The sequence below is a fragment of the Rhinopithecus bieti genome, unplaced genomic scaffold (assembly GCF_001698545.2).
Source record: "Rhinopithecus bieti isolate Rb0 unplaced genomic scaffold, ASM169854v2 scaffold_14454, whole genome shotgun sequence".
Classification (NCBI taxonomy): domain Eukaryota; kingdom Metazoa; phylum Chordata; class Mammalia; order Primates; family Cercopithecidae; genus Rhinopithecus; species Rhinopithecus bieti.
This window is the reverse complement of record NW_016808228.1, coordinates 1,120,133-1,144,870: the sequence shown is the minus strand read 5'-3', so window position 1 is coordinate 1,144,870 and position 24,738 is coordinate 1,120,133. Positions and strand designations below refer to the sequence as shown.

The 24,738-nt window shown below is 43.9% G+C and overlaps 1 protein-coding gene and 1 pseudogene across 1 annotated transcript in view; one reads left to right on the top strand and one right to left on the bottom strand.

Moving 5' to 3' along the window:
• CYP3A4 (cytochrome P450 family 3 subfamily A member 4) overlaps nt 1-6,070 on the bottom strand; it is a 31,821-nt gene extending 25,751 nt beyond the window's left edge. Inside the window, 2 exon segments of the mRNA XM_017886088.1 lie at nt 1,524-1,617; nt 5,888-6,070. Coding sequence (XP_017741577.1) covers nt 1,524-1,617; nt 5,888-5,958 — 165 coding nt within the window. The 5' untranslated portion in view covers nt 5,959-6,070.
• A 16,158-nt stretch (nt 6,071-22,228) lies between these two features.
• LOC108538111 (ras-related protein R-Ras2 pseudogene) lies at nt 22,229-23,203 on the top strand (annotated as a pseudogene).
• The last annotated feature ends 1,535 nt before the right edge of the window (nt 23,204-24,738 follow it).

The window sequence follows — 24,738 nt, the reverse complement described above, 5'->3', positions numbered from 1 at the left end:
CACAGTCTTTTATCTCTTTGTTCGTCATCCTTTTCATTTATTTCATGAGCTCGCTCTAGAGTTCTAGCAGAATTAGAAAGTTACAGACACCAGGGACCTCTTTTAGTCTAGCAGATTTAGATAAGTATGAGGCATGTTGTGGAGTGAGAAAATGAGTGGGTGACAGAATGACAAAGTGGACTCACTTTCCAGTTTTCCAGCTTAACATGGAAGTTCTGAGAAACTGTCCCCTCTATACATTGTACACAGCAAATTACAACACTTGCTCGGAGTTTTCACTGAAACTTAAAAACAAACCTTCCTGTATCTACATTTCAGGGGTGACATTTTCACTAGGCAAACAAAGGTCCCAGGAATGTGTATCTTGGGGGTACATCTACTAAAGAGTTGACCTGGAAAAGGCGGTGGGGAAATTATTGCTTTTGCACAGGGAAAAATATGAAATTCCTGGGTAGTAATTAGACAACAAAGCCCTGAACTGAGAGAATTAGAATCTGAGAAACAAGTCTCAGGTATGCAGGAAAGATGATGTAAGCCAGAGAGCTGACTGCTGCTGCTGGCCATGTGGACATGGGCTCCTAATTTTCCATCCAGGGCCCAGGCCCTGGGCAGGGCATCAGACCAGGTTAGGCACAAAGGCTCAGCCAAAGTTCACAGTCCACATGGCACATATGATATTCTATTCAGCAAAATTAAATATTTAATAATTTCATCAAATCATCCCCTTTCTAGTGATTTTGAATGTGATTCTATCTTCGTGTAAAACAAAACCCCACACATTCATTTTGTGCTTAAATATCTGAGTTTCATAGACAATCACTATCTCATCTCAGTTATATCCACTCCCTGATCAGACTTACCCATAGGGTGCAGCCTTTGAAGGAAAAGAAGTAAAGGAGAACCCCTTTGTTCTGTCTCTCAAAGCTGCAAAAGATGTCATGGGGAGTAAGAGCTGGGGTAGAGCCATGGAGATACCCTCAGGGAATTTAGAATTTTTTGGAGAGGATTCAAGCAGGTGCAAATGACCCAATGGTAAATACTTAGGCTCCCTAACAAACTGAGTTTCAAACGTGTCCAGAAGGAAGGGAAAAAAGGTTACTCAAGAGCTCTTGCTACAGAGAGGAAAGTTTGACTCTCAGGTACACAGATTACAAGCCACAACCAGGAGGTCCTTTTCCTACTTTTAACACTAACTAAGTATGACTGTACCTTCCTGGGAATCTGCATGGAGCAAAAAGAAAATCTTCTTTATGGTGCTCACAAAGTCTGCATATTAAGTTCTGAACATCAGGTTGCTGATCTACCTGAGATTTGGGCTGCTCAGCTGAGGCAAACCTGAGGTTCCTGAGAGTTAGCAAGAGAGTCCCAGTGTAAATCTTGCCATGCTCTGGATGATGCCTACACACTGTTTCTGAAAGTGTAAAACCTCAGACTTTCCTCCTGAGGAGAAGCATTTTCACTGATGGAACTAAGCTGCTCTTTGCAATCATAAGAAGCAAAAGAGGGAGCTCAAAAACACTCACCTTACGGTAGGACAAAATAGTTCCCAAAAAAGGCAGAGGTGTGGGCCCTGGAATTCCAAGCTTCTTAAAAAGTCCATGTGAATGGGTTCCATATCTACAAAGTGAAACAGAAATCAGGTCACAGGGATTGTGACTTCATAGATATAAGGGTTGATGAGTCACTGACGGAGGAACTGGAATGCTCAAGAGAAGGAGGTAACATTAAGGCAATAAATAATAACAGTAACTCTGATGGCAATGATTATATTTCTTCATCAGGTCCTTTCCCACCTCCACTGTGAGACCCCAAAAAGTCACAATGATTAGCTAAAAGCAGCTGAAGACTTCATGGTCCCAATCCTGAAGTGAATACTTGAAAAATGTCCTCAAACGTGAGTGTTCCTGAAAGGTTCAGGCAGGAATTCTTCCAGGTCTCTTTATTCCCTTACATCTATTTAGTAAGTGGCCTCTTCCCAAATTTGGGGATTCTCATCCTAGGTAGAAAGGGTGACTTTTTTTTTTTTTTTTTTGTCTTCTGCAGCAATGATGAGATTTTGCATCACTGCATCCACTCAGTCACAGAGGGTCACTGAGAGCCTATGGTGACCCTGTCTTTAGAATTTGCTCAGAGGCTTTTATGCTTTCCCTTCCCTCTAAGTTCTGACCCTGTTTTAGGATCTGGCCCTTCTTAAACTGTAATTCACAGAGAGGTCTTGGAGGAGTCACAGAGTCCTTATTTCTACAGACTGACAACTGTGCTCAAGGCTTCCATTGGCCTCATAGAAATGTGAGCAGCTTTCAGCTACAACTCAGTCTCTGTGGTCAGATGATCTGGTTGATTTGACCTATTGGTAAGGATGATTGACTCATAGTTCCCTGAATGACAGCGTGCAGAAGAATCACAACTAAAGAACCAATATCCAGGTCATTCCTCCTCTTGTGGAATCTAGCCTTCCAACTGGTGATATTCATCTGATAAGCACAGTGTTAGTGACATGGTCTGAATCTGTACCCCTACCCAAATCTCATGGTGAAATGTAGTCCCCAATGCTGGAGGTTGGGCCTGGTAGAAGGTGATTGGATCCTAGGGGCAGTTTCTCATGATTTCACACCATCCTGCCTTGGGAGTTGTCCTCATGACAATGAGTTTTTATGAGATCTGGTGGTTTAAATGTGTGTGGCACCTCCTCCCCACTCTCTCTTGCTTCTGCTCCAGCTGTGTAAAGATCTGCCTGCTTCCCCTTCACCTTATGTCATGATTGTAAATTTCCTGAGGCCTCCCTAGAGGCAGAAGTCACATATGCTTCCTGTACAGCCTGCAGAACCATGAGACAATTAAATCTCTTTTCTTTATAAATACCCAGCCTCAGGTATTTCTTTATAGCAATGCAAGAAAGGACTAATACAGCCAGACATGCTCATTTTTCTCAAGGTGATCAATCACAAAGCAGTCAGTTTATTGTCTTTGCACATCAACTGTCTCTGTAGGAAAACCCATTAATGCTGCTGCTCCCTATGGCAGGCCTGCTTGCAACTTATCTTTGATGGGTCATGTATGGACTCTCCAGAGTCCATGTATGAACTGGGGGTTCTGGATGTCTGAAGACCTTCCCCATCTGACGTAAATGAGGAGTGGAAACTGGAGGAGGAAGAAAAGCTGATGGAGGCTGGGCGCCGTGGCTCACGCCTGTAATCCCAGCACTTTGGGAGGCCAAGGCGGGCAGATCACGAGGTCTGGAGATTGAGACCATCCTGGCTAACACGGTGAAACCCCATTTCTACTAAAAATACAAAAAATCAGCCGGGCGTGGTGGCGGGCACCTGTAATCCCAGCTTCTTGGGAGGCTGAGACAGGAGAATGGCGTGAACCCGGGAGATGGAGCTTGCAGTGAGCCCAGATCGTGCCACTGCACTCCAGCATAGGTGGCAGAGCAAGACTCTGTCTCAAAAAAGAAAAAGAAAAGCTGATGGAAGAGGTCACCATCCATCAATTCAACCATGATTCTGCTAGTCCCACAACGTTGACCCCAGAGAGGCAAATTAGGAAAATGTGGCTGAACAGCATAGTGTGTATAAATGGATCCATATGCTTCATATGTGCTTTCAGCTGAAAGGCAGGGGCCTTCTAATGTCCACATACTCTCCTGCTGATAGCAAAAGATGTAGTATTCCACATAAGTAAACATAAAATGTTCCAGATAGTTGAATTAAGACCTTGCTTTCTCTTATTTAAAGGGTACACCTTAAGACAGTATAGGTTCCAAACATTCTGTGCAAACCCAGTGACTCTGATAATATACAGTAAAATGCAACTGAGAAATGGCATGGAGGCTTATGTTTGGAGGACCCAGAAGAGGCAGCATAGCCAGGACCAGTAGTGCATTTGGATCCTTGCCCCCAGAACAGTTAGTGGAAGTGTGTGCACGATCTGCCAAAACCAGGGTGGCCTTTGGTTTTCCCACTCCAGTTCCTTCCTTTGTTGTCACAGCCATGGCAAATCGGTGACACTAATCTCTGCTTCTAAACTTTCTACAAGTTACATGGTCTCTCAGGCCAGGACAAGCTATTGAGTTAATGTGTCAGCAGCACTGGCCCCAGAGGAAAGATCTAGGTGAGTGTCTAGACTCACATGGCTCCATGTCAAGGCAGAGGCTAGGCTGGGCAAACTGTTTAGTTTCTTTCCAGCTCCCCTCTGTTTGGTAGAGTAATGCTGCTTTTGGTTCCAATGAAGAGGCTAACGGAAAAGCCAGTCATCTATGGCACTTAATTGTGCTGGCCTAAGGAGGGCATGGTCTACACTATAACTTCTGACTCCTGGGCTGTACCAGCATCATCTAAGGCTAAGGTATTGTCTGCCTGGCTGCCCGAATCTGTAGTGACAGCCCCACAACATGGCAGACCACACATAGATTGACACAGATGGTGCCCCTGTGTCCAGGCTTGAAGCAGATGAGATGCGATCATGTTTGTCCTTTGAGTGACCTCCACTAGGGGGCCAGGACCCATGAATATCTCTTTGGAGTTCTACCCTGAAGGATGACGAATATTTTCTCACTTCACCTTGATCCTACCTGGATACTTTTGCTGTCATCACTGGTTCACAGTCTTGCTTACTCTCCTGCCCTGACAGTTTAAGATAACCTGCTAAGCAGGTTTATCTGAAACAGGGGTATTAAAATAAACTGTTGGGAAGATATATTTTAAAAGACATATGCAATCTTGTCATAGAGTTACACATTTGTGCATTAGATTCATATTCCTGACATTATTCTGGAAAGGTGGGGTTATTTTACACACACTTATTATAACAAATACTGAACTAACAGCCCTCATTTATCACCTAGGAGAAACATGCTGGACATACGCTATCACCAAAAAAATCTGATTTTAAATAGAATGAATTTAAGCCATATCAATTCGTGTTAAAATGTCAGAAGATGGAAAATACGTTGCTACAACTCGCTGAATTTCTAACGTTTCTGTGAAAGAATTAAAAGGACGTCTATATTTTCTATTTTCCTGTCATCATGATTCCCAAATCTTAGTAAGTGTGAAATTGAGGTAGAAGTGAAATGTGACAGGCAAGAAGCCTCACTACCCACAGTGGGGAACGACTCTTCTCTCCACCTGCTCTAGGATGCCAGGATCCCACCGGTGAGAAGATTCATCCTCTTCTACTGCAGTGTAAAGGGGAAAATGTAAAATCCAAATTCTGGTTTAGTAAGGAGAAGTCAGGTTTCCATGGCCAAGTTTGGGATGAGATCCATCGCTCTTTCCTTCCTTATCCTTCCTTGGGTCCGAACTATTGTCAAGTAGATCATCCTTAATCAATGCTGTCCCTAAACCCTTCTTGCCACTAAAGATGGACAGGGGAGATGCTTATTTATTCCTTTATACATCTGCATAAGATCTATAATAACCTCTATGTGTTTGTAGCATCCAACACTTAAGCTACTTCTTCTTGAACATCTTTTTTTTTTTTTTTTTTTTTTTTTTGAGACAAGAGTCTCACTCTGTCTCCCAGGCTGAAGTGCAGTGACATGATCTCAGCTCACTGCAACCTCCGCCTCCTGGGTTCAAGCAATTCTCCTGCCTCAGCTTCCCAAGTACCTGGGAATTTGGCATGCACCATCATGCCCCAGTTAATTTTTGTATTTTTAGTAGAGACAGGGTTTCACCATGTTAGACAGGCTGGTCTCGAACTCCTGACCTCAGGCATTCCACCTGCCTCAGCCTCCCAAAGTGCTGGGATTACAGTTGTGAGCCACTGCGCCCGGCCTGACCGTCTTTTTTGATCTTCAAAACAGATAAGGGAAATAGAGGCCTGATTAGCAGCCCAATTCCAAGAAAACAGAGGTGAAGAAAGAGCCTGGACAGTTACTCACAGATAGAGGAGCACCAGGGTGACAGCCAAGAGAAGCCAGGTTTCCACAGCCAAGTCTGGGATGAGATCCATCACTACTTTCCTTCCTTATCTCTCTCCTCTGAGTCTTCCTTTCAGCTGTGTGCTGCTGTTTGCTGAGCTGTGTGCGTGGAGCTTTCCTTCCCTGCACAGCAGTGAATCACTGAGGCTGCTGGATTGTTTATATGCTGGAGAAGGAGGCAGGGCTGGAGCTGCAGCCAGTATCAGGGTCACCTGTGCTCCGCCTGCAGTTGGAAGAGGCTTCTCCACCTTGGCAGTTGGCAAAGAATTACACACACACACACCCCTCACTGACCTCCTTTGAGTTCATATTCTATGAGGAATCATAAACAACTCAATCAATGTTACTGGGGGAGTCCAAGAGTTCTGGGTCCTTATCAGAAACTCAGGTGGAGCCATTGGCGTGAAATCTATTAAATCTCCTCTCTCCTGCCTTTGTCTCCATGGCTGTCCTCATTCCAGAATACTTGAAATCCATCCCAACAAGCCATGCCTACAGACCTTTACGTATGCCTAGAGTGTGCCTGCACCCCCTAGAAGGCTCCTACGCATCCTTCCAAACCCAGCCAGACAAAGCCTTCTCTTAGAGTCTTTCCTCACCAACCTCCTCACACATATGTAACCATTTCCTCCCCTGGGCACTTTCCATCCCCTTCATGCAGTCCTATGGTCCTCTTTCCTCTTTACCACCATTGTGTGTTTCCACACCTGTTTCCCTGAGCAGAGGTGAGCTCCTCAAGGGCATAGTCTGGTCTTATTCACTGTCATGGCTCCAGTCCCTATCAGGGTGCTGTACACACAGTGGGCAACCAGAAAGACTGGTGGAGATGACTTGGCTGAGATTGCTGGGTCCCTGCATGTCATCCCCTCTGACTTCCAGTGACCACTCCATCTTCTTAGGTCATTAATACAGCCAGATCTCTTAGCTGTGACTCAGCTGCTATCTCTGCACTTTCAGGCTTGCCCTCTGTGATTCTGTTGGCAAGAGGACCCCTAAACAAGAGACAGGGCGTGGATGAGATGGAGCTGATGGCTTCATGGGACAGTATCAATTTGTGCTGCTTCCTGTGAACCTTTCAAAAGTCCTGCCGTAGACAGCAAGTCAGACAGGTTCTTTACCAAAGAGTGGTCCCTACTCTCTGGAAATACTGCAAGTCTGGAAACAGTAGGAGAGAAAGGAGAGAAGAGAACAGCTGCCCAGATGGCCAAGTGGACCCCAACCACCTCAGCCAGCAACGATGGGGCAGCGGTCACTGCAGGCTCACAAAGCATCAAGGACTCCAGTAAGATGGTCCCAGCCTCTTGCGGGTGGAATTGGAATTCAAAGCAAATGGCTTCGTTTTTAACAAGTGAAGGATTTTCTAAAGGGGGGAGAGCAGGTCCCAGGAGCTGGTAGAGATGAGGCCTGTAATAGCAGTTGCTGCCACCTGTGAGCCTCCTGACCCATTCCTGATGGGAGAGATCTCAGTGATGAGGGTGTGAAAATCATATCAGCCCATTATCATCACTCAGACCCAAGTTCTGTGCCTGCTTGGCCTGATGAATGGATTACATAACAAACAAAATCTCAGAGTTCTTATAACTCAATGGAAATAGATGATGTTTAAGCTGTGCTTGTGCACTTTCTCCTCTCTTTATTCTTTCTCACATTCAGCCCTCCTGCAGAAACTGATACTCATCCCAGAAAGGCACCTTTTCCCATCCCTGTGGCCCCTAAGCCTCCAGGGCTGCTCAGCACCTGGCCTGAGTGGGTGACATTCATGCCACATTCCATGTCAGACTCAAGGCAAAGTGGGCGAATGTCATGTGCAGTGTTGCGCCACGTGTATGCTGGGAGCCACATCTTCCTTGGGCACAGCCTAGTGAAGCAGGAGACACATAAACATGTTTGGATGGAGGTATGCATGTGCCGTAACTCTGGAATCCCTGGAATAATGGAGCCCTACAGAGATTTATCTAAGAAAAGAAGTGACAGAAAGTGTCAAGCCAACAAAGGACAGACAGGGGAAGGTGGGTGACAATCCCTAGGAGAAGTAGGATAAAAGTCCAGGGAATTCTGATACATATCTGTCTCTTTTCAGTGGCTTCGCTGAGCACATGACATAGGGCCATGCTACTATCCTCAGTTTACAGATGTAGAAACTGAGGCTCAGTGACTGCAAGTAGCTTCCCAGTTGCTACTGATCACAATAAAACATTATAAAAAGCTAACAGGAAGGGAGATAGAAGATCCTCTGCTGCTCTGGTGCATCTGCCATTCCCTGCTAAGTGTCACCATGGGAAATAGTGAGACTCAAGGCTGCAATCACAAATTGGTTGAGATTCGTGTTCCTGTCTCAAGGGTTACTCCTGGCGGCACCCCCATGGGTCTTCTAGAACAAAGGACTCCATCTCTTCTCAGCAGGGAGGAGGAAAGATGCAGTTTCTGACCATATCAGTGGCATTGCTGGAGGATCTCTCTATGTTCCGACACTGAGAGGTGCACAGAACACACTCAGAGAAGTAAAGATTCCAGTGTCATCTGATGATTATCAACAACTTCATTAGCTCACCTAAACCCAGAGCCTTTCTTATTTGATTTTTTAGAAACAAAACTCTTATGGAAACAAATATGTTTTCTTCTTTCCTCTAAAACACATACTTGGCTAAGATGATTTTTATTCTAAGATGAAGATTTACCTGCCTTACACACTTCAGGAGGTGGTCTGACTGGTTGGAATCTACACCAATGGTGATAGACTAATCATTGCTTGGAACTCAAATGCATCCGGCACCGTGTCCTAACTAATGCAATTGGTGTTGTTCTGCAAAGGAAGATAATCGAAGGCATGTTCTGCCACTTCATTCCACAGAAGGTAACATCTTCTAACATGTAGGGACTTGCCTACTGAGAGCTGCACTGAATGTGTCAAGGAAGATACACCCAACCACCACGTGCCTCACCCCTACTCTTTTCCTGTATTAAAGCATTCATCATGTTTTTTAAAGCTCTCAGTACTGTGCTCCCAACCAAAGTTGGTCTTGGTCAACTTTGTACCCTAAGCCCATAGAACAGAGACAAACAAGCAGATAATTATAGTACAGCTAAGGAAAAATAATCATACAATTATAAGAAATACAATGTCCTTATCAACAATGAAAGACTTATCTTCTTTCTCAGTCTAGTTTCATTGGAGCAAAGCTTAATCCCAACATTCAGAGAAGCATTAGTCTCAGATATCAGCATCAGTGGACAGGCTGTCCAGGGACTCAATGATGCAAGGAACACCATCACTCCGATATTTTCATCCTTTTATATTGGTAGCCCAAGTGGTACCTCTCTTCCGGGAAGCTTGTCCTGACCTCCAGTGGCCAAGTGAATTGCTGGTGGTAAGGGGAGGCAACATTGCTCTGGAATTATATGTGTATTATATTCAAATTTCACAGGTCATGGTCTTGAGGATGTAAACAAAAAAAAAAAAAAAAAAAGGAAGAATTCTCTCTCTGTAACTCAGCTCTCAAGTCCCCATTCTTCTCAGTAGGGGAAAACTTGATTTTGCAGGTCAGGGTTACCAGGTGGTATCTAAGTTTTGTTTTTATTTATTTATGTTTAAAATTGTTTTGAGGCAGAGTCTCACTCTGTTGCTCAGGCTGGAGTTCAGTGCTGTGATTATAGCTCACTGTAGCTTCCATGTCCTGGGTACAAGTGATCCTCCCACCTCAGCCTCCTTAGTAGTTGGGAATACAGACATGCAACCATGGCCAGCTAATTTGTAGTACAGATGGAGTCTAGCTATGTTGCCCAGGCTGGTCTCAAACTCCTGGTCTCAAGTGACCTCCTGCCGCTGTCTCCTAAAGTTCTGGGATTTCAGATGGGAGCCACCACACCTGGCCTTTACATTTTGGTGGCTGGAAGAGGGGCATAGCTAATGCTTTTGGGCCTCATGCTTGGGGGTGGTGTTGAGGAGAGTGACAGCTGCATGGACGTGCTCTCTTGGCACTGGAGGAGGTAGGTGTCTCACTTTGATGCCGCTGTATGTTGGTTAGCCTGTATGCCTACTGTATTCAGAGCATGTGGCAAGCACTAAATATTAAAGAATCGGAATCTTTGCCCTTGTGAAGCTAGCACTCATATAGGAGAAAGAGACACCAAACAGCCACACAAATAATACTGAATTACAAATTAGGATAAATGCTATGAAGTAAAAGAATCCTTTACTTAAGCTCCCAGCGGTATCAGACACAGTTGATCCTTCTTTCTTTCCCTAAACTCCATCTCTCTTTGAAAGACATGAATGCAACAGAATCAACAAGACTTGACGGATGGGAAGTGTGAGACCTTGGATATTCCTGGGCCTGTTTCCTCAACTGTCCATGGGGGAAACTGACCAGAATTGGCCTATGAAGACCAATGTTCTCCTTGTCCAAATTAGAAGATCCTTGCAGGACTGCCTGCCTCTCAGCCTCTGTGTCCCTCTAGGATTTTTGAAGGCATTCCCTGTCCTCTATTCTCCTTCTCTTATCGATCACTTAGGGTCCACCTATGGGCAGGAGGAAGAGCAAAGGTGGGGTAGAATGGAACTGGGAGAACTTAGGCCCTGAACTTTAAATTCTGGGTTGGTTTCTTAACTGAGATTGCAGAGAAATGGTTTCACACATGCTCACACCCACTCACACACAGCTCTTACTCCCGGAAACGATAGTGAATACGTGTCATGCTAAGTACTTGCCCTGCATTAACTGATTCAACCTGTCCAACAACCTCATGGTATTGATATTGTTATGATCCCTATTTTACAGATGAGCAAACTAAGCCACAGGAAGGTTAATTGACCCATCCAAAGTTACATCACTAATTGCTCTAGCAGAGCCAGGATTCATATTTAGATCCTCTAGCCTGAGAGCCCAGGGTCATAATCTTTTGACACAGGCCCAGCCTTGCCCAAGGTCACACAGAGTTAGTGGGGAAATAGCAATGCAGTCCCGGCCTTCTGAACAGGTAGTGGCCAGAGCTCTGCCCATATGCTGAGACAAAGTGAGGTGCCTTAGCAAATTCGTCAGTGAGGGCTGCGGTGAAGCAATGCCCTTCCTTCTCTCTGCCTGCCCTTCCCTGAAGCATAAGCATGTCTGTAGACTTTACGACAAAAAAGAAGAGGGGCTCTCTCTCCTGCCACCTTGTGAAGAAGGTGCCTTCTTTCCCTTTGCCTCCTTCCATGATTGAGAGTTTCCTGAGGCCTCCCCAACCATATGGAACTGTGAGTCAATTAAACCTCTTTTCTTTAAAATTAATAAAAGAAGAAGAGGAGGAGGACTTAATCATAACTATTTGCTTTCTACTCCATTCTAGAGTATCTATTTCTTGATAAAGTAACAACTAACATGTCCATGGCACTTTACAATTTACACAGTTCTTTCCCAACTCTTTTAATGATCAGCAAGAAAACTTTGTAAGATAAGTAGTGTTAGGATGATTTAACTCATACTTTACAGATGTGGAAACAGACAGTTGGAAAGAGACTTATAGAAGTGACTAAGCCATGAAGCCAGGGCATGGAGCAGGACGCTGTGATTACAAATCGTGCTGGTGGCATTCTTGCTGGGATTCCAAGGAGGCTCCTAAAACAATATGGCAGGTTGTGTCAGTCACACATGAGATAAATATTTCCCTCTACACCTCCCAGCACACTGCCAATGTAGCTATTATAAAATGCTACAGAGCTGGTTGTGACCATGAAAACGACATGTCCATCCTACACTTTACTAAATTGTGTATTCAGTGAATACACAAACTTATGGTTTCAGCAGAAAGGGTAATGTTGCAAATAATTCTGACATGTCACGATCAGAATCATTTGTGTTTCCAGGAAAGCAAAAAGTAAAAGGTGATGAAACCAACATGTAAAAGAGAAATCAGAGAATGTGAAGCAAATTTCAGAAGAGCACGTGGAAAGGAATTAATGAAACAGGAAATTGGTGAAGGAAATGAAGATCATCACGAGATGTGTTACAAAACATCAGCAAAACCTACACCGTTTCTCATATTCCTTATTTCAGTAACCTCCTAACTTGTTTTGCCTAACCCTGGGCAGGCCTTATCTAGGGAATTCCCTACTCAGTCACCAGAAAACATCTCAAAAAACATGGATCTTGAACCATGTTTCCTTGACTTCAGTCCCTCCAACTGCTCCTATCACCCACAGGATAACATCTAAGTATCTCTAGGAAGTAACACAAGACCCTTTCTCATCTGGCCACTGTTAGCTTATTCAGTCTGTCTCGGTCCACTTCTCCATATGTACATGATGTTTTAAGCAAATGGTGTGATTGGCCACTCCTCAGGCTCTGCAGAAATGACATGTTTGTGTCTCCTTGTGTCCACACAAGCTGTTCTTTAGCATGGAGTGGGTCCAACCCAGCTTCCATCTGATGCATTCCTAACCATTCTTCAGGAGTCACCCAGGGCATCATCTCCCCAACAAGCCTCTTCCATGACCTCAGCAGGCAAGTGCTGGAGAGGGTCCCACTGGTGTTTTCTCATAGTTTTAACAGCCGAACACACAGTGGCTGTCATCCTGGGATGCTCACAGCATTCACATGCCTGGGGAGCTTCTAAAAGCCACAGGTCACTGGGTGTGGTGGCTTATGCCTGTAATCTCAGCACTTTGGGAGGCCAAGGCGGGCAGATCATGAGGTCAGGAGTTCGAGACCAGCCTGGCCAAGAGACCAGCCTGGCCAATATTGTCAAACCCTGTCTCTACTAAAAATACAAAAATTAGCCAGACATGTTGGTGGGTGCCTGTAATCCCAGCTGCTCAGGAGGCTGAGGCAGGATAGTTGCTTGAACCCAGGAGGTGGAGGCTGCAGTGAGCTGAAATCGGGCCATTGCACTCCAACTCCAGCCTGGGTGACAGAGCGAGACTCCGACTCAGAAAACAAACAAACAAACAAAACCCCCACAGGTTCCTGGGCCTGACAGAAATCAGAAGAGGTTGCCCAGGAGCTTAACAATGAGGAGGCAGGGACCATTGAGGGCCATCTGGAGAGAATCCAAAGTGTCCCATCAATCCAGAGACATGAAAAAGAAGGCATCATGCCCAACTCATTCCATGAGGGCAACATGATCCAAATCAGAAAAAAAATCAGGACCGCAATGGAAGATGGCACGCCCGTCTCATTCATAAGCATCAGCGCAAAAATCCTGAACAAAATAATAGCAAGTCAGAGACAGCAGTGATCAAAGATGACACACCATGACCAAGTTGTTTCAACGACTCAAAATTCTTGAGTTAATGACTCAAGAATCATTAACAGAGAAAAAGTATAAATACCAATGATCTCGTCAACAGGTTAAAGGAGAGCGGTTATGAGATCATCTCAATGGTTTTAGGAAAAGCCTTTGATAGTTCAATAATAATATATTAATGATATATGATAATAATATTCAACTCTCATTTATGATATAAAAAACCTTCAACAACTAATAGCAGGAAATTTTCTTAATCTGATGAAAGCATCTACCGAAAACTTAGATAAAATATTATTCTTAGGAGTATAAAAGAATTATCCTGTTATACCTTCTTAATGTTTACCATGTGCACTTTTTCCAAAACTAGTAACTTTTTTTTAAACAAAAAAATCTTATCAATTAACTTATTTTTTTCTGTAATTGAAAAGAAGATGACAGCTTGTCCTTGTCAGAAGTCCAGCTTGTGATTCACCTGGGGTCAACACAGGGCAAGGTTTAATAATCACTGAAATAATTAAACATTGTAATGCCTCACGGGGCTGCTTAAACTGACATGATTTCAAGGGCACTGAGAGGCTGGGGGAAAGCAAAGGATCAGCAAATTCATTCGGCTGAGATAATCTCAGTTTACAAACTGGAGTTTATGACCTTTAGTTGGGCCCTGAGTTTCTTTGATAATCAAATGAAAGGAATGAACCGTGTCCCCAGAATAAACCAGCATCCAGCATTTTTGCATGCAGTTCCGAGGGGACCCCAGAGAGACATGTTACTAGGAAGTTTACCAAACCCAGTGACTTTCCAAGGGGCCTGCCCACCCAAGTGCAGCCCATGCCTGACACCCAACCCACAATGCCCTATTCTGACCGGTTACATGGTTATCTCCAGAACCATGGGCCCTCTCTATCAGTGTGAATGGGTTCTCCACTCTGCCCAGTGCTATGACAAAACACGGGTGAACAGAACCGTAAGGGAAGGTGTGAACAAGACCTTTGCAGACAGAGCCATACCGAAGCCCTAGGTGAGGGTACTTCACCACACGGAGGGAACTGGGGAGATGCCAGGAGTTTTGGGAAGGCAGAGATAAGAGGACCTGGAACAACTTGGGGTGAAGCCTTCCTAAAGGAGTGACCGTTTGCATTATCATAGACAGAGAAGTGTTTGGACAGAAGAAGGGAAGGTGAGAAGCATTTCAGGCTGTGAGAATGGTCCAGCTTCTTTTTAGTAATAAAAAAATAGAAAAAGTAGAAATTGCTTCTAACTTTGTGTATTGAATAAGCAAGAAATGGCATCCCAACCCTTTTCTTTATTATTATGATTATTGTTTAGACAGAGTCTTGCTGCATTGCCCAGGCTGGAGTGCAATGGCGCAATCTTGGCTCACTGCCACCTTAACCTCCCAGGCTCAAGCAATCCTCCTGCGTCAGCCTCCTGCAACGGGCATGTATCACCATGTGTGGCTAATTTTTTGATGTTTTGTAGACATGAAGTCTGATCTTGAACTGACTTGGTAGGATGTTCTTGAATTTCTGTCCTCAAATGATCCTCCTGTCTCAGCCTTGTAAAGCACGGGGATTACAGGCATGAACTGCTGAGCTCAGTCACTTTATTATTAACAAGGTTGAATATTTCTGTATTTTTGATAGCTGTGTTTCTTCTTTGATAAAATGTTCATGTCCTTTGCCCTTGTGATACCTGTTGGAGTTGCTTTGTTTTTCATGTCAAGCTATAATAAATATAATTTAACTGGCAAAGACAGAATGGCCCAGCTTAATCCTTATTATCATCGTTGTCATTTCTTGGTTGCAAGGTACAGTGTCTGTATTGAGGCAATTTTAATTACTGCTAATAAAGAAGCCATCTGGCCAGGAATCATGCCAGCGTGTGGATCTTATACTTTTAGGGCAAAAGTTCTGCCCTCCACCAGTCAGCAAGAGGCTTGAGGCTGAGCGGAGACCCCAGATAACATCACTGGGCTTGGCAGGCACCATAGTGACCTGTCCCATGCCTGTTAGTGTATATTTCTGAGATTTAAAACATGTATTGAGGTGAAATTCACATAACATAAAATTAACCATTTTTTTATGTTTGTTCAATCTGAGGACTGAAAATTAACCATTTTAAGGTGAACAAATCAGTGGAATTCAGTACATTCTGTGTTCTGCAACCACTACTTCTATCTAGTTGCAAAACATTCCCATCATTCCAAAATAAAGCCTGTACCAGTTGAGCAGTTTCTCCCCACTCTCCCCTCCCCACAGACCCTGGCATCCACTGTTGCATGTTCTGTCTCTCTAGGTTTCTCTCTTCTGGATATTTTATATGATGCAATATATGGACTTTTGTTTCTGGCCTTCACTTCATAGAATATTTTTGAGGTTCATCCGTTCTGTAGCATGTGTCAGTATTTCATTCCGTTTATGGCTGAATAATATTCCACTGAATGGATAGACCACAATTTATTTATCCATCCATCGATGGACATGTGGGCTATCTGCATCTTTTGGCTATTGTGAATTGGACTGTTAGGAATATGTGAGTCCACGTATTTAAGTAACTGTTTTTAATCCTCTTAGATGTATAACCTGGAGAGGAATTGCTGGGTCACATAGAAATTCTGTTTAACTTTTTGAGGAACCTCCGAGATGTTTTCCATAGCGGCAGCACCGTATTACGTTCTCATCCGCAGTGGGTGAGAATTCCAGTTTCTCCACGTTCTTGCCAACACTTCCTATCTTCCTTTTTAAAAAAATAGCCATCTAAGTGGATGTGAAGTGGTAACTTTTCTGGGATTTTGACTTTGTGCAACCACAAAGAATTAAGAACCTGCGAGAAGATGCCAGAGACAGAGGAGGACAAGAAAAAGGTGTGGCTGGGAAGCTGATGCAGGTGGCCCCTGAGTTTTCTATTTTTGTTTGTTTGTGTTTGTTTCTGTTTTTGAGACGGAGTCTTGCTCTGTTGCCCAGGCTGGAGTGCACTGGCACCATCTTGGCTCACTGTAACCTCTGCCTCTTGGGCTCAAGCAGTTCTTGTGCCTCAGCCTCCCAGGTAGCTGGGATTAGAGGCATGTACCACCATGCCTAGCTAATTTTTTGTATTTTCAGAAGCGATGGGATTTTGCCATGTTGCCCAGACTGGTCTTGAACTCCTGAGCTCAGGTGATCTGCCTGCCTCAGCCTCCCAAAGTGCTGGGATTACAGGCATGGACCACCATGCCCAGCCAGGCTCCTGGGCTTTCTATGGACTCCAGAGACATCTCGTTCTGTAGAGAGAAGACAACGAGTAGGGATCCTTGGAATATAACTGACTTACAGGCCCTGTATTAGTTATTTAAACTTCCTCAGCCTCAGTTGCCTAATCTATAAAATGGGTGTTAATGATTCTGTCTTTCCCTCCCAAAGGAGCCCAGAGGAGACCAGACCCTGGCCTGTGATCTGCAGTGGGCTTGGGACCTAGATCTGCAAGTCTGGCTGGTGCTGGCTTTGACTAGAGAGAATGGAGGATATTACCAAGCCTAGTATCTGACTCTTGGCAGTCCTTCCATAAACGTTTGCTCAATACGAAAACAGTTAGTTCAGTAGTTGCCGAGAGAGAGGACAAAAGTTATAGAGTAACCCTACATTACATAATGTACTTTCTTTTTATCAGAAGGGGAGACATGAGTTCAAGTTTTACTGAACAAATAATTAAAAGGTTGGGCATTTGCTAAGCAGGGTCTCTGAGCCACAGAGTGACCTATGGAAGGGAGCATTGGAGAAGGCAGGAATTGGAAGGTGGGAAACAGCCAGGTCAGACCAGACATGGGATTAGGAGGAAATGAAGGGACAGCCAAAACAGTATTGTCAGAATGAAGTCATCACAGGAGTCCAGACACCTCCAAATCTGTTGTTTACTCACTTGACCACGGGCAAAATCCTTTTACTCTCATTCCCTGTCTAGCCATTAGAACCACATGTTCCTGATGTCCAGGATTCTGTGAGCTAAGTTCAAAGCTTCCAAGGTTGCAGATCACGAGACAGAAATAAAATGCAATCATGGTGGCTGAAATCAGCAGCCAACTAAAATATGTTGCAATTTAAGTAATACCACCAGTGATGACACATATCTGATATTTTCCTACAGCACCGTCTTACTGGCATAATCTTTGTTGAATATTAAACAATGAACTCAACTTTGCACATGAACCTTAGGAAGTTCAGATTATAATGACTACTGCAGACAGGTCAAGAATATGAAGTAGGCTTACACCAAAACACATTATTAGGGTCAATTCTAGTGCCTGCCATTGAAAGTCAAGGTTTCTTTGACAGGTTTAATTCTCTCAGAATATGTACATCGAAGTAGAACCTGAAAGACAGCTACTTCCATGCTCAGAAATTATTATTATTATTAATCATACTTTAAGTTCTGGGGTACATGTGCAGAATGTGCAGTTTTATTACGTAGGTATACACGTGCCATGGTGGTTTGCTGCACCCCCCTTTCAGCTCTATTAGTGTATTCTTTCCTTAATGCTATCGCCTCATTAGGCCCCACCTCCCCATACTACGCCCTCGGCTGTGTGACCGCTTCCCCCTCCTGCTCGCTCCATGCTGTTCTCATTGTTCGAACTCCACTTTGTCATCGTAGTGGCAACCACACAGTAGTTATGCGCTTTTCCCTGCTTTGTGTCTAGTTTGGCTGGAATGCCCGCTCGGCTGTCAGCTTCATCATGGATCCCTAGCAGAGAAGGACATGACACACTCTCATACTTTTTCTATGCTGCATAGCTATTCCACCGGTGATATATGTGGTCGCACATCATTTCTCTCCTACTCCAGTCGGCTATCATTGATGCGAGTTTTTGGGTGGTTCAGGTCTCTTGCTATTTGTAGCAATAGTGCCTACAACGAAACATACAGCTGCATGGTCTTCGATACTAGTAGGACCTGATGAGAAATGGCTGATTCCTGATGTGCGGCTCCGGATACCACATCTAATGAATGGCTGGGGGTCAAATACTATTCTTTAGTCTCGTAAATCCGTGCTCAGGAATTGCACACATGCCGCATGCGTGGACAGGGCCACCTCTTCCCTGAGGGCGCTCCTGTCACAGGCGGAGCACGGGGCTTTTATCTATAAGTCCTCTCGACTGCGATGCTGCTTGCCTTTTTTTTCAGAGATGGTCCTGCCAGAGGGAGGATCGATATCGTCTATGAGAGCAGCTCCGCATGCCTACAGTGGCCTTACTGAGCTGTCGCGTCGAGCGTCATCACCAGTCAAAGCTTCCCAGCGCTTTGTTTGCACTTGTGAGCCGGTAAACTTGCCCTACTCACAGCCTCAGCAATGGAAGATGCCGCTCTCCACCTAAGCTCCAGCTCGTCCAGGCCAATCTCCGACCTTGCCTGCTGTTGCTGCGCAGCAGTGCGATCTTGTCTGCTGGGCTCACTGGCAGCTGCGCCGGCCCCACTGAGGCCAGTCCACTGGCCTCCCTGCGACTTCAGCCTCCTTTCAGCGAGACGTGATATGGTTCATCTTCACTGGCATTCAGCGTGCCAATCGGGGGTGTGCATATATAAATCACTCTGCAGCTTCTCTAAAATTCCAGTGTCCCTGCCCACAATGGCCTGCCCAAGCTTTTGTGTCGTTGCAACAGCGGCCGCTCGGTGGCCATGCGGCCGCACCCCAGAGGGATCTCCTCGGTCCGACTGGGTGCGAAGACCTCTTGGAAATAAGCGCGTATCGGAGCCAAGAGAGCGCTCTCCCTCAGGCTTAGTCACCTTCTTTATTTCCTATACTGAGGTGACCAGAGTGTGTGACACCCTCACAGTCCACCCCTCTTTGCATCCTGCTTTGGCTCTTTACCGCTCCGTATAGCTGAACCTCTCTGCTCCAACCAGTCCATATGAGCATGACAGCGTTACCTCAGTTGGCAACCAGTGTACTCAGGCTGCAGAAATCACTTTCGTGCCTTCTGTGTCTCAGTCTCACACTGGGAAGTCTGCCAGACTAGGATGCTGCTTTCTATTCTGCTCATCCACTGCGGAGCTAGATCGAAGTTATGCGGTTCTTCATAAGAAAAGGCCCATGGCACTGCCTGAAACAAAGTGAGGTTGAGTATACCCCTATGAACATTAGAGTCGCCTTGCGGGGACCTTTAGTTCAATCAACTCTACATGCGTCTGTTAGAGATTGCAGGTAGAGTTACTTAAATAATTAAATGTGTAAAGATCTGTTATAACACTCCCAAAAGCCCATATAATTTTAAAAATTATTTTAGGAATAGAGGCTAGGGACTGTGTGGTATTCTTTTAGTACTGTGGACAGCTGGGTAGAGGATGGATTCTCCTTTTTTTTATTTTTTTATTTATTTTCTGGCTAGAAGTGACTTGAAACCATATGAAAGTGAAAATTGGCGGGCGCGGAATCTCAAGCCCTGTATCAAGCACTTTGGGATCGCGCGAGACGGCGCGCGCGATCACGACGGTCAGGAGATCAAGACCATCTGGCTTTACCCCTCGGTGCTGAATCCCGTCTCTATCTTAAAAAACTACAAAATTCTAGTGCCGGGCGATGCAGCTCAAGGAGTCGCGACACACCACCATCCGTAGACAAGACCAGGGGCCAGAGTTCCAAGTGTTGCTTGTTTCTCGTGGTTGCGGTCTGTCCGTTAAGTCCTAATGCTACCTCACCGGTACTGCGACGCGCTGGAGGCAGGGAGAATGCTGTGTAACCTTGGTGAGGCGGAGCCTTGCACGTTGACCCATTCCCGTGCGGGAGACCGGCCACAGCACTCAGCCTGGCTGCGACAGAGCGAGACTCCATCTTCAAAAAATATAAAAAAAAAAAAAAAAAAAAGAAAAAAGTGAAAATATAAAGTTCTTTGGTAAAAGTAAATATATGTACAAATGTAAAACCTGGATTATTGAAAATTGGGCTTGCAGCTCCTCTTTTAATACTTTTATAGGATATAAAAGACCAAAACATAACAAATAACTATGTCTATGTAAATGGGTACATGATATATAAAGATGTAATTTGTGACATAAATAACATAAAGGAGGAAGTGCAGAGCTGTAAAGGAGTAGTTTCATTCAATTTTAATGAAATTGAAGTTAAATTGTTATCAATTTAAAATACATTGCTATAACCTTAAGAAGTTTTATGTCATCACCATGGTAACCACAAAGAAAGTATCTACAGAATATACACAATAGAAAATGAGAAGGTAATCAAAACATGTCACTGTAAAATATCAACCAAACACAAAGAAAGGCAATAAGAAAATGCAGGACAAAAAAGCTGTAAGATATGCAGAAGACAAATAACAAAATCACAATAGTAAGTCCTTCCCCATCAGTATGTTTTAAATGTAAATATATTAGACCCCTCTAAAGACACAGATTGCCAGAGTGAATAAAACAAATGGGATCCAACTATATTCTGTCTACAAGTGACTCACTTTAGATCTAAAGACATGCATAGGTTGAAAGTGAAAGAATAGAAAAAGATATTCCCTGCAAATAATAATCAAAAGATAGAAGGAGTGGCTATACTAACACTAATATCATACAAGATTGACTTTAGTTCAAAAGCTGTTGCAAGAAACAAAGAACATTGCATAATGACAAAAGGGTGAATTAACCTAAAAGATATGATAATTATAAACATATATGTAGTGAACATCAGAGCTCCTAAGTACATGACACAAACATTGATAGAATTGAATGAGAAAATAAATAGCTCTACAATAATAGTAAGAGACTTCAATAGTCAACTTTCAATATTAAACAGAACAACTAGACAGAGGATAATAAGGAAATAGGGGACAAGAACAACACTATAGGCCAATTAGACCCAACAGACATATACAGAACATTCCACTCAACAACAGTAGAAGACACATTTTTCTCAAGTGCATATAAAACATTGTTCAGGATATACCACGCATTAGGCCACAAAACAAGCCTTAATAAATTTAAAAAGATTGAAATCATGTAATGTATCTTTTCCAATCACAATTAAATAAAACTAGACGTCAACAGCAGAAGGAAAACAGGAAAATTCACAAATATATGAAAATTAAACAACATACTCTTAAACAACCAATGGGTCAAAGAATAAATCACAGGAGAAATTAGAAAATATCTCGAGACAAATTATTATGAAAACAAAAAAACACCAACTGATGAGATGCAGCAAAACAATGCTAAAAGGGAAACTTGTAGTTATAAACATTTCCATTAAAAAAGAAGTTCCCCAATGAATGTATGTGTGCGTGTGTCTTTATGGTAGAATATTTATATTCCTTTGGGTAAATACCCAATAATGTGATTGCTGAGTCAAATAGCAATTCTGTTTTAAGTTATTTCAGAAATTGCCAAACTCCTTTCCACAGTGGCTTTACTTACAATAGCAAAGACATGGAATCAACCTAAATGCCCATCAATGACAGACTGGGTGTAAAAAAAAAAATGTGGCACACATACACCATGGAATACTATGCAGCCATTAGGAACATGGGTGGAGCTGGAGGCCATTATTCTAAGTTGATTAATACAGGAACGGAAAACTAAATACCACATGTTCTCACTTATGAGTGATAGTTAAACATCAAGTATACATAGACACAAGGAAGAAAACAACAGACACTGGGGCCTACTTGGGGGTAGAGGGTAGGAGAAGGGTAAGGGTTAAAAAAAACTACCTATCCTATGCTATGCTTATTGTCCCAGTGACAAAATTGTCTGCACAAGAAACCCCTGGGACATGTAATTTACCTATATAACAAACCTGTTATATAATTTACCTATATAACAAACCTTAGGCTCATGTACCCCTGAACCTAAGCTAAAACTTAAGAAAATAGTGTTCCCAGATGGCCATATGTAGCTGTGCTGCAGAGAGGCATAGAGGAGCACCCCCAACCTCACCCACTGCCCCAGATCCTTGTAATCACCCACTTCTCTGTGCCTGGGGCAAGACCCAGCCAGCTCCAGGCACCATGCTGCCCTAGGACCAGCCCTTCTGACAACTCCTGGCATCCAAGATCCCCTCCCCTGCTGTAAGTTGATGCACACAGTTCTTCCAGTCCTTTTTAAAATGGATTATGATCCAACCATTGAAGATACCAACACAAAGCAGTGTGTCCCAGATGGTAGAGCAGCCTGGCTAGGTGTTTTGTAGACAACAGGGCAAGAAGAGTTTGGAGCCATGAAGGAACAGTGTATGAGGACTGGTGAGGATTTCCTATTGGTCTTTCCAGGCACAGATAGAGGCGGTTTTGAAGAAACCTATAAATTCCAAAGACAGATTCTCCTCAGGGTGAAGGAGCATGGTGAGATTCCAATGATTTTTATGGGTAATAAAGCAGCTCTGGATCATTAAAGACAAGAAACACAGGAAAAACAGCATTTAGCACAGCAACGTAAGGTAATATACATGGAGGTATCAGCAAAGATTAGGATGAATGCAGAGGGTGCCTTTTTTGTTTTTGTTTTTGTTTTTTTCTGTTTGTTTGTTTTGTTTTTTGAGATAAGATCTTGCTCTGACACCCAGGCTGGAGTGCAGTGCAATGGTGTGATCACAGCTCACTGCAGCTTTGAATTGCTGGGCTTAAGTGATCCTCTCGCCTCAGCTTCTGGTGTAGCTGGAACCACAGTCTTGCCCCACCAGGCCCAACTTATTTTTCTTTCTAAGGGATGGAGTCTTTCTATGTTGCCCTGGCTGGTCTTGAACTCCTGGGCACAAGTGATCCTCCTGTCTTGGTCTCCCAAGGTGCTGAGATTACAGGCATGAGCCACCATGACTGGTCTCAAGCCAGTTCTATGAACATGTCTGGGTTATAAAGAAATTTCAAGAGCAAAATGTCTTCTTTCACTGCAACCAACATGGGAAGAAAAAGGCAAGAAGGGCTGACATTGTGTAATTTTTCTAGAATCCCTTGAGTTTTATCTACCAAATGCCAGGGAAAGGCCTCATCTCCTCCTTCTCTCCTTACAGTTTACATCTTGTGGGTACCTTTCTAGCCTTAGACAGATGATGACCTTGTTAGCTTTACAACAAGAAGCTGGCTAGTTCTTTCCATGAAACTAATGCAATGGTCATTTTCAAGCAAATTTAAAGGAAGCACTAAGGTGGCTTCATAGATTACCCGATTTCTTTTTTTTTTTTTCAATTGTTGTTATTTATTTATTTATTTATTATTATACTTTAAGTTCTAGGGTACATGTGCATAACGTGCAGGTTTGTTACATATGTATACTTGTGCCATGTTGGTGTGCTGCACCCATCAACTCGTCAGCACCCATCAGCTCGTCATTTACATCAGGTATAACTCCCAGTGCAATTTCTCCCCCTCCTCCCTCTCCGTGATAGGCCCCGGTGTGTGATGTTCCCCTTCCCACTGCCCCTAGTGGGGGATGTCTCCCAGTTAGGCTACTCAGGGGTCAGGGACCCACTTGAGCAGGCAGTCTGTCCATTCTCAGATCTCAACCTCTGTGTTGGGAGATCCACTGCTCTCTTCAAAGCTGTCAGACAGAGTCATTTGCATCTGCAGAGGTTTCTGCTGCTTTGTTGTTGTTGTTGTTGTTGTTGTTTAGCTGTGCCCTGTCCCCAGAGGTGGAGTCTACAGAGACTGGCAGGCCTCATTGAGCTGCTGTGAGCTCCACCCAGTTCGATCTTCCCAGGGCTTTGTTTACCTACTTAAGCCTCAGCAATGGCGGGCACCCCTCCCCCAGACTCACTGCTGCCTTGCAGTTAGATCAAAGACTGCTGTGCTAGCAACGAGGAAGGCTCCGTGGGCGTGGGACCCTCCCAGCCAGGTGTGGGATATAATCTCCTGGTGTGCCCGTTTGCTTAAAGCGCGGTATTGGGGTGGGAGTTACCCGATTTTCCAGGTGTTGTGTGTCTCAGTTCCTCTGGCTAGGAAAAGGGATTCCCTTCCCCTTGCGCTTCCCAGGTGAGGCGATGCCTCGCCCTGCTTCACCTCTCACTGGTCGGGCTGCAGCAGCTGACCAGCACCGATTGTCTGGCACTCCCTAGTGAGATAAACCAAGTACCTCAGTTGAAAATGCAGAAATCACCTGTCTTCTGTGTCACTCGCACTGGGAACTGGAGACTGGAGCTGTTCCTATTCTGCCACCTTGCTCCGCCCCCTCCCGATTTCTTTAAAAGATATGTCCGTGTATACACAGACACATTCTTTTTATAAGTACTTACATTTTGATAGAATCAAAACAGTCTTGGAACCTAGGCCATTTGCCAAGCTGAAGCCACAGGCTGTGAAATAATTTTTAATTTCCGGAATCAGGTTGTCTACTGTTACTCCATATAACAATATATAGGTTTTTATTATGATTTTTTGGGCTATTTTTAAAATTTCAATGTCAACTTTAGGTAACCTTAAATACATTGAATTGAATCTACAGAAGTGAGACATCTCTATCAAAATGCCTATTGTACTTATGGATTAAAAACTGCTTATAAAAGCTTGTGTTGCAGAATTGGAAAAAAAAAATTTGAAGTTCACATGAAACCAAAAAAAAGCCTGCATTGCCAAGACAATCCTAAGCAAAAAGAGCAAAGCTGGAGGTATCATGCTACCTGATTTC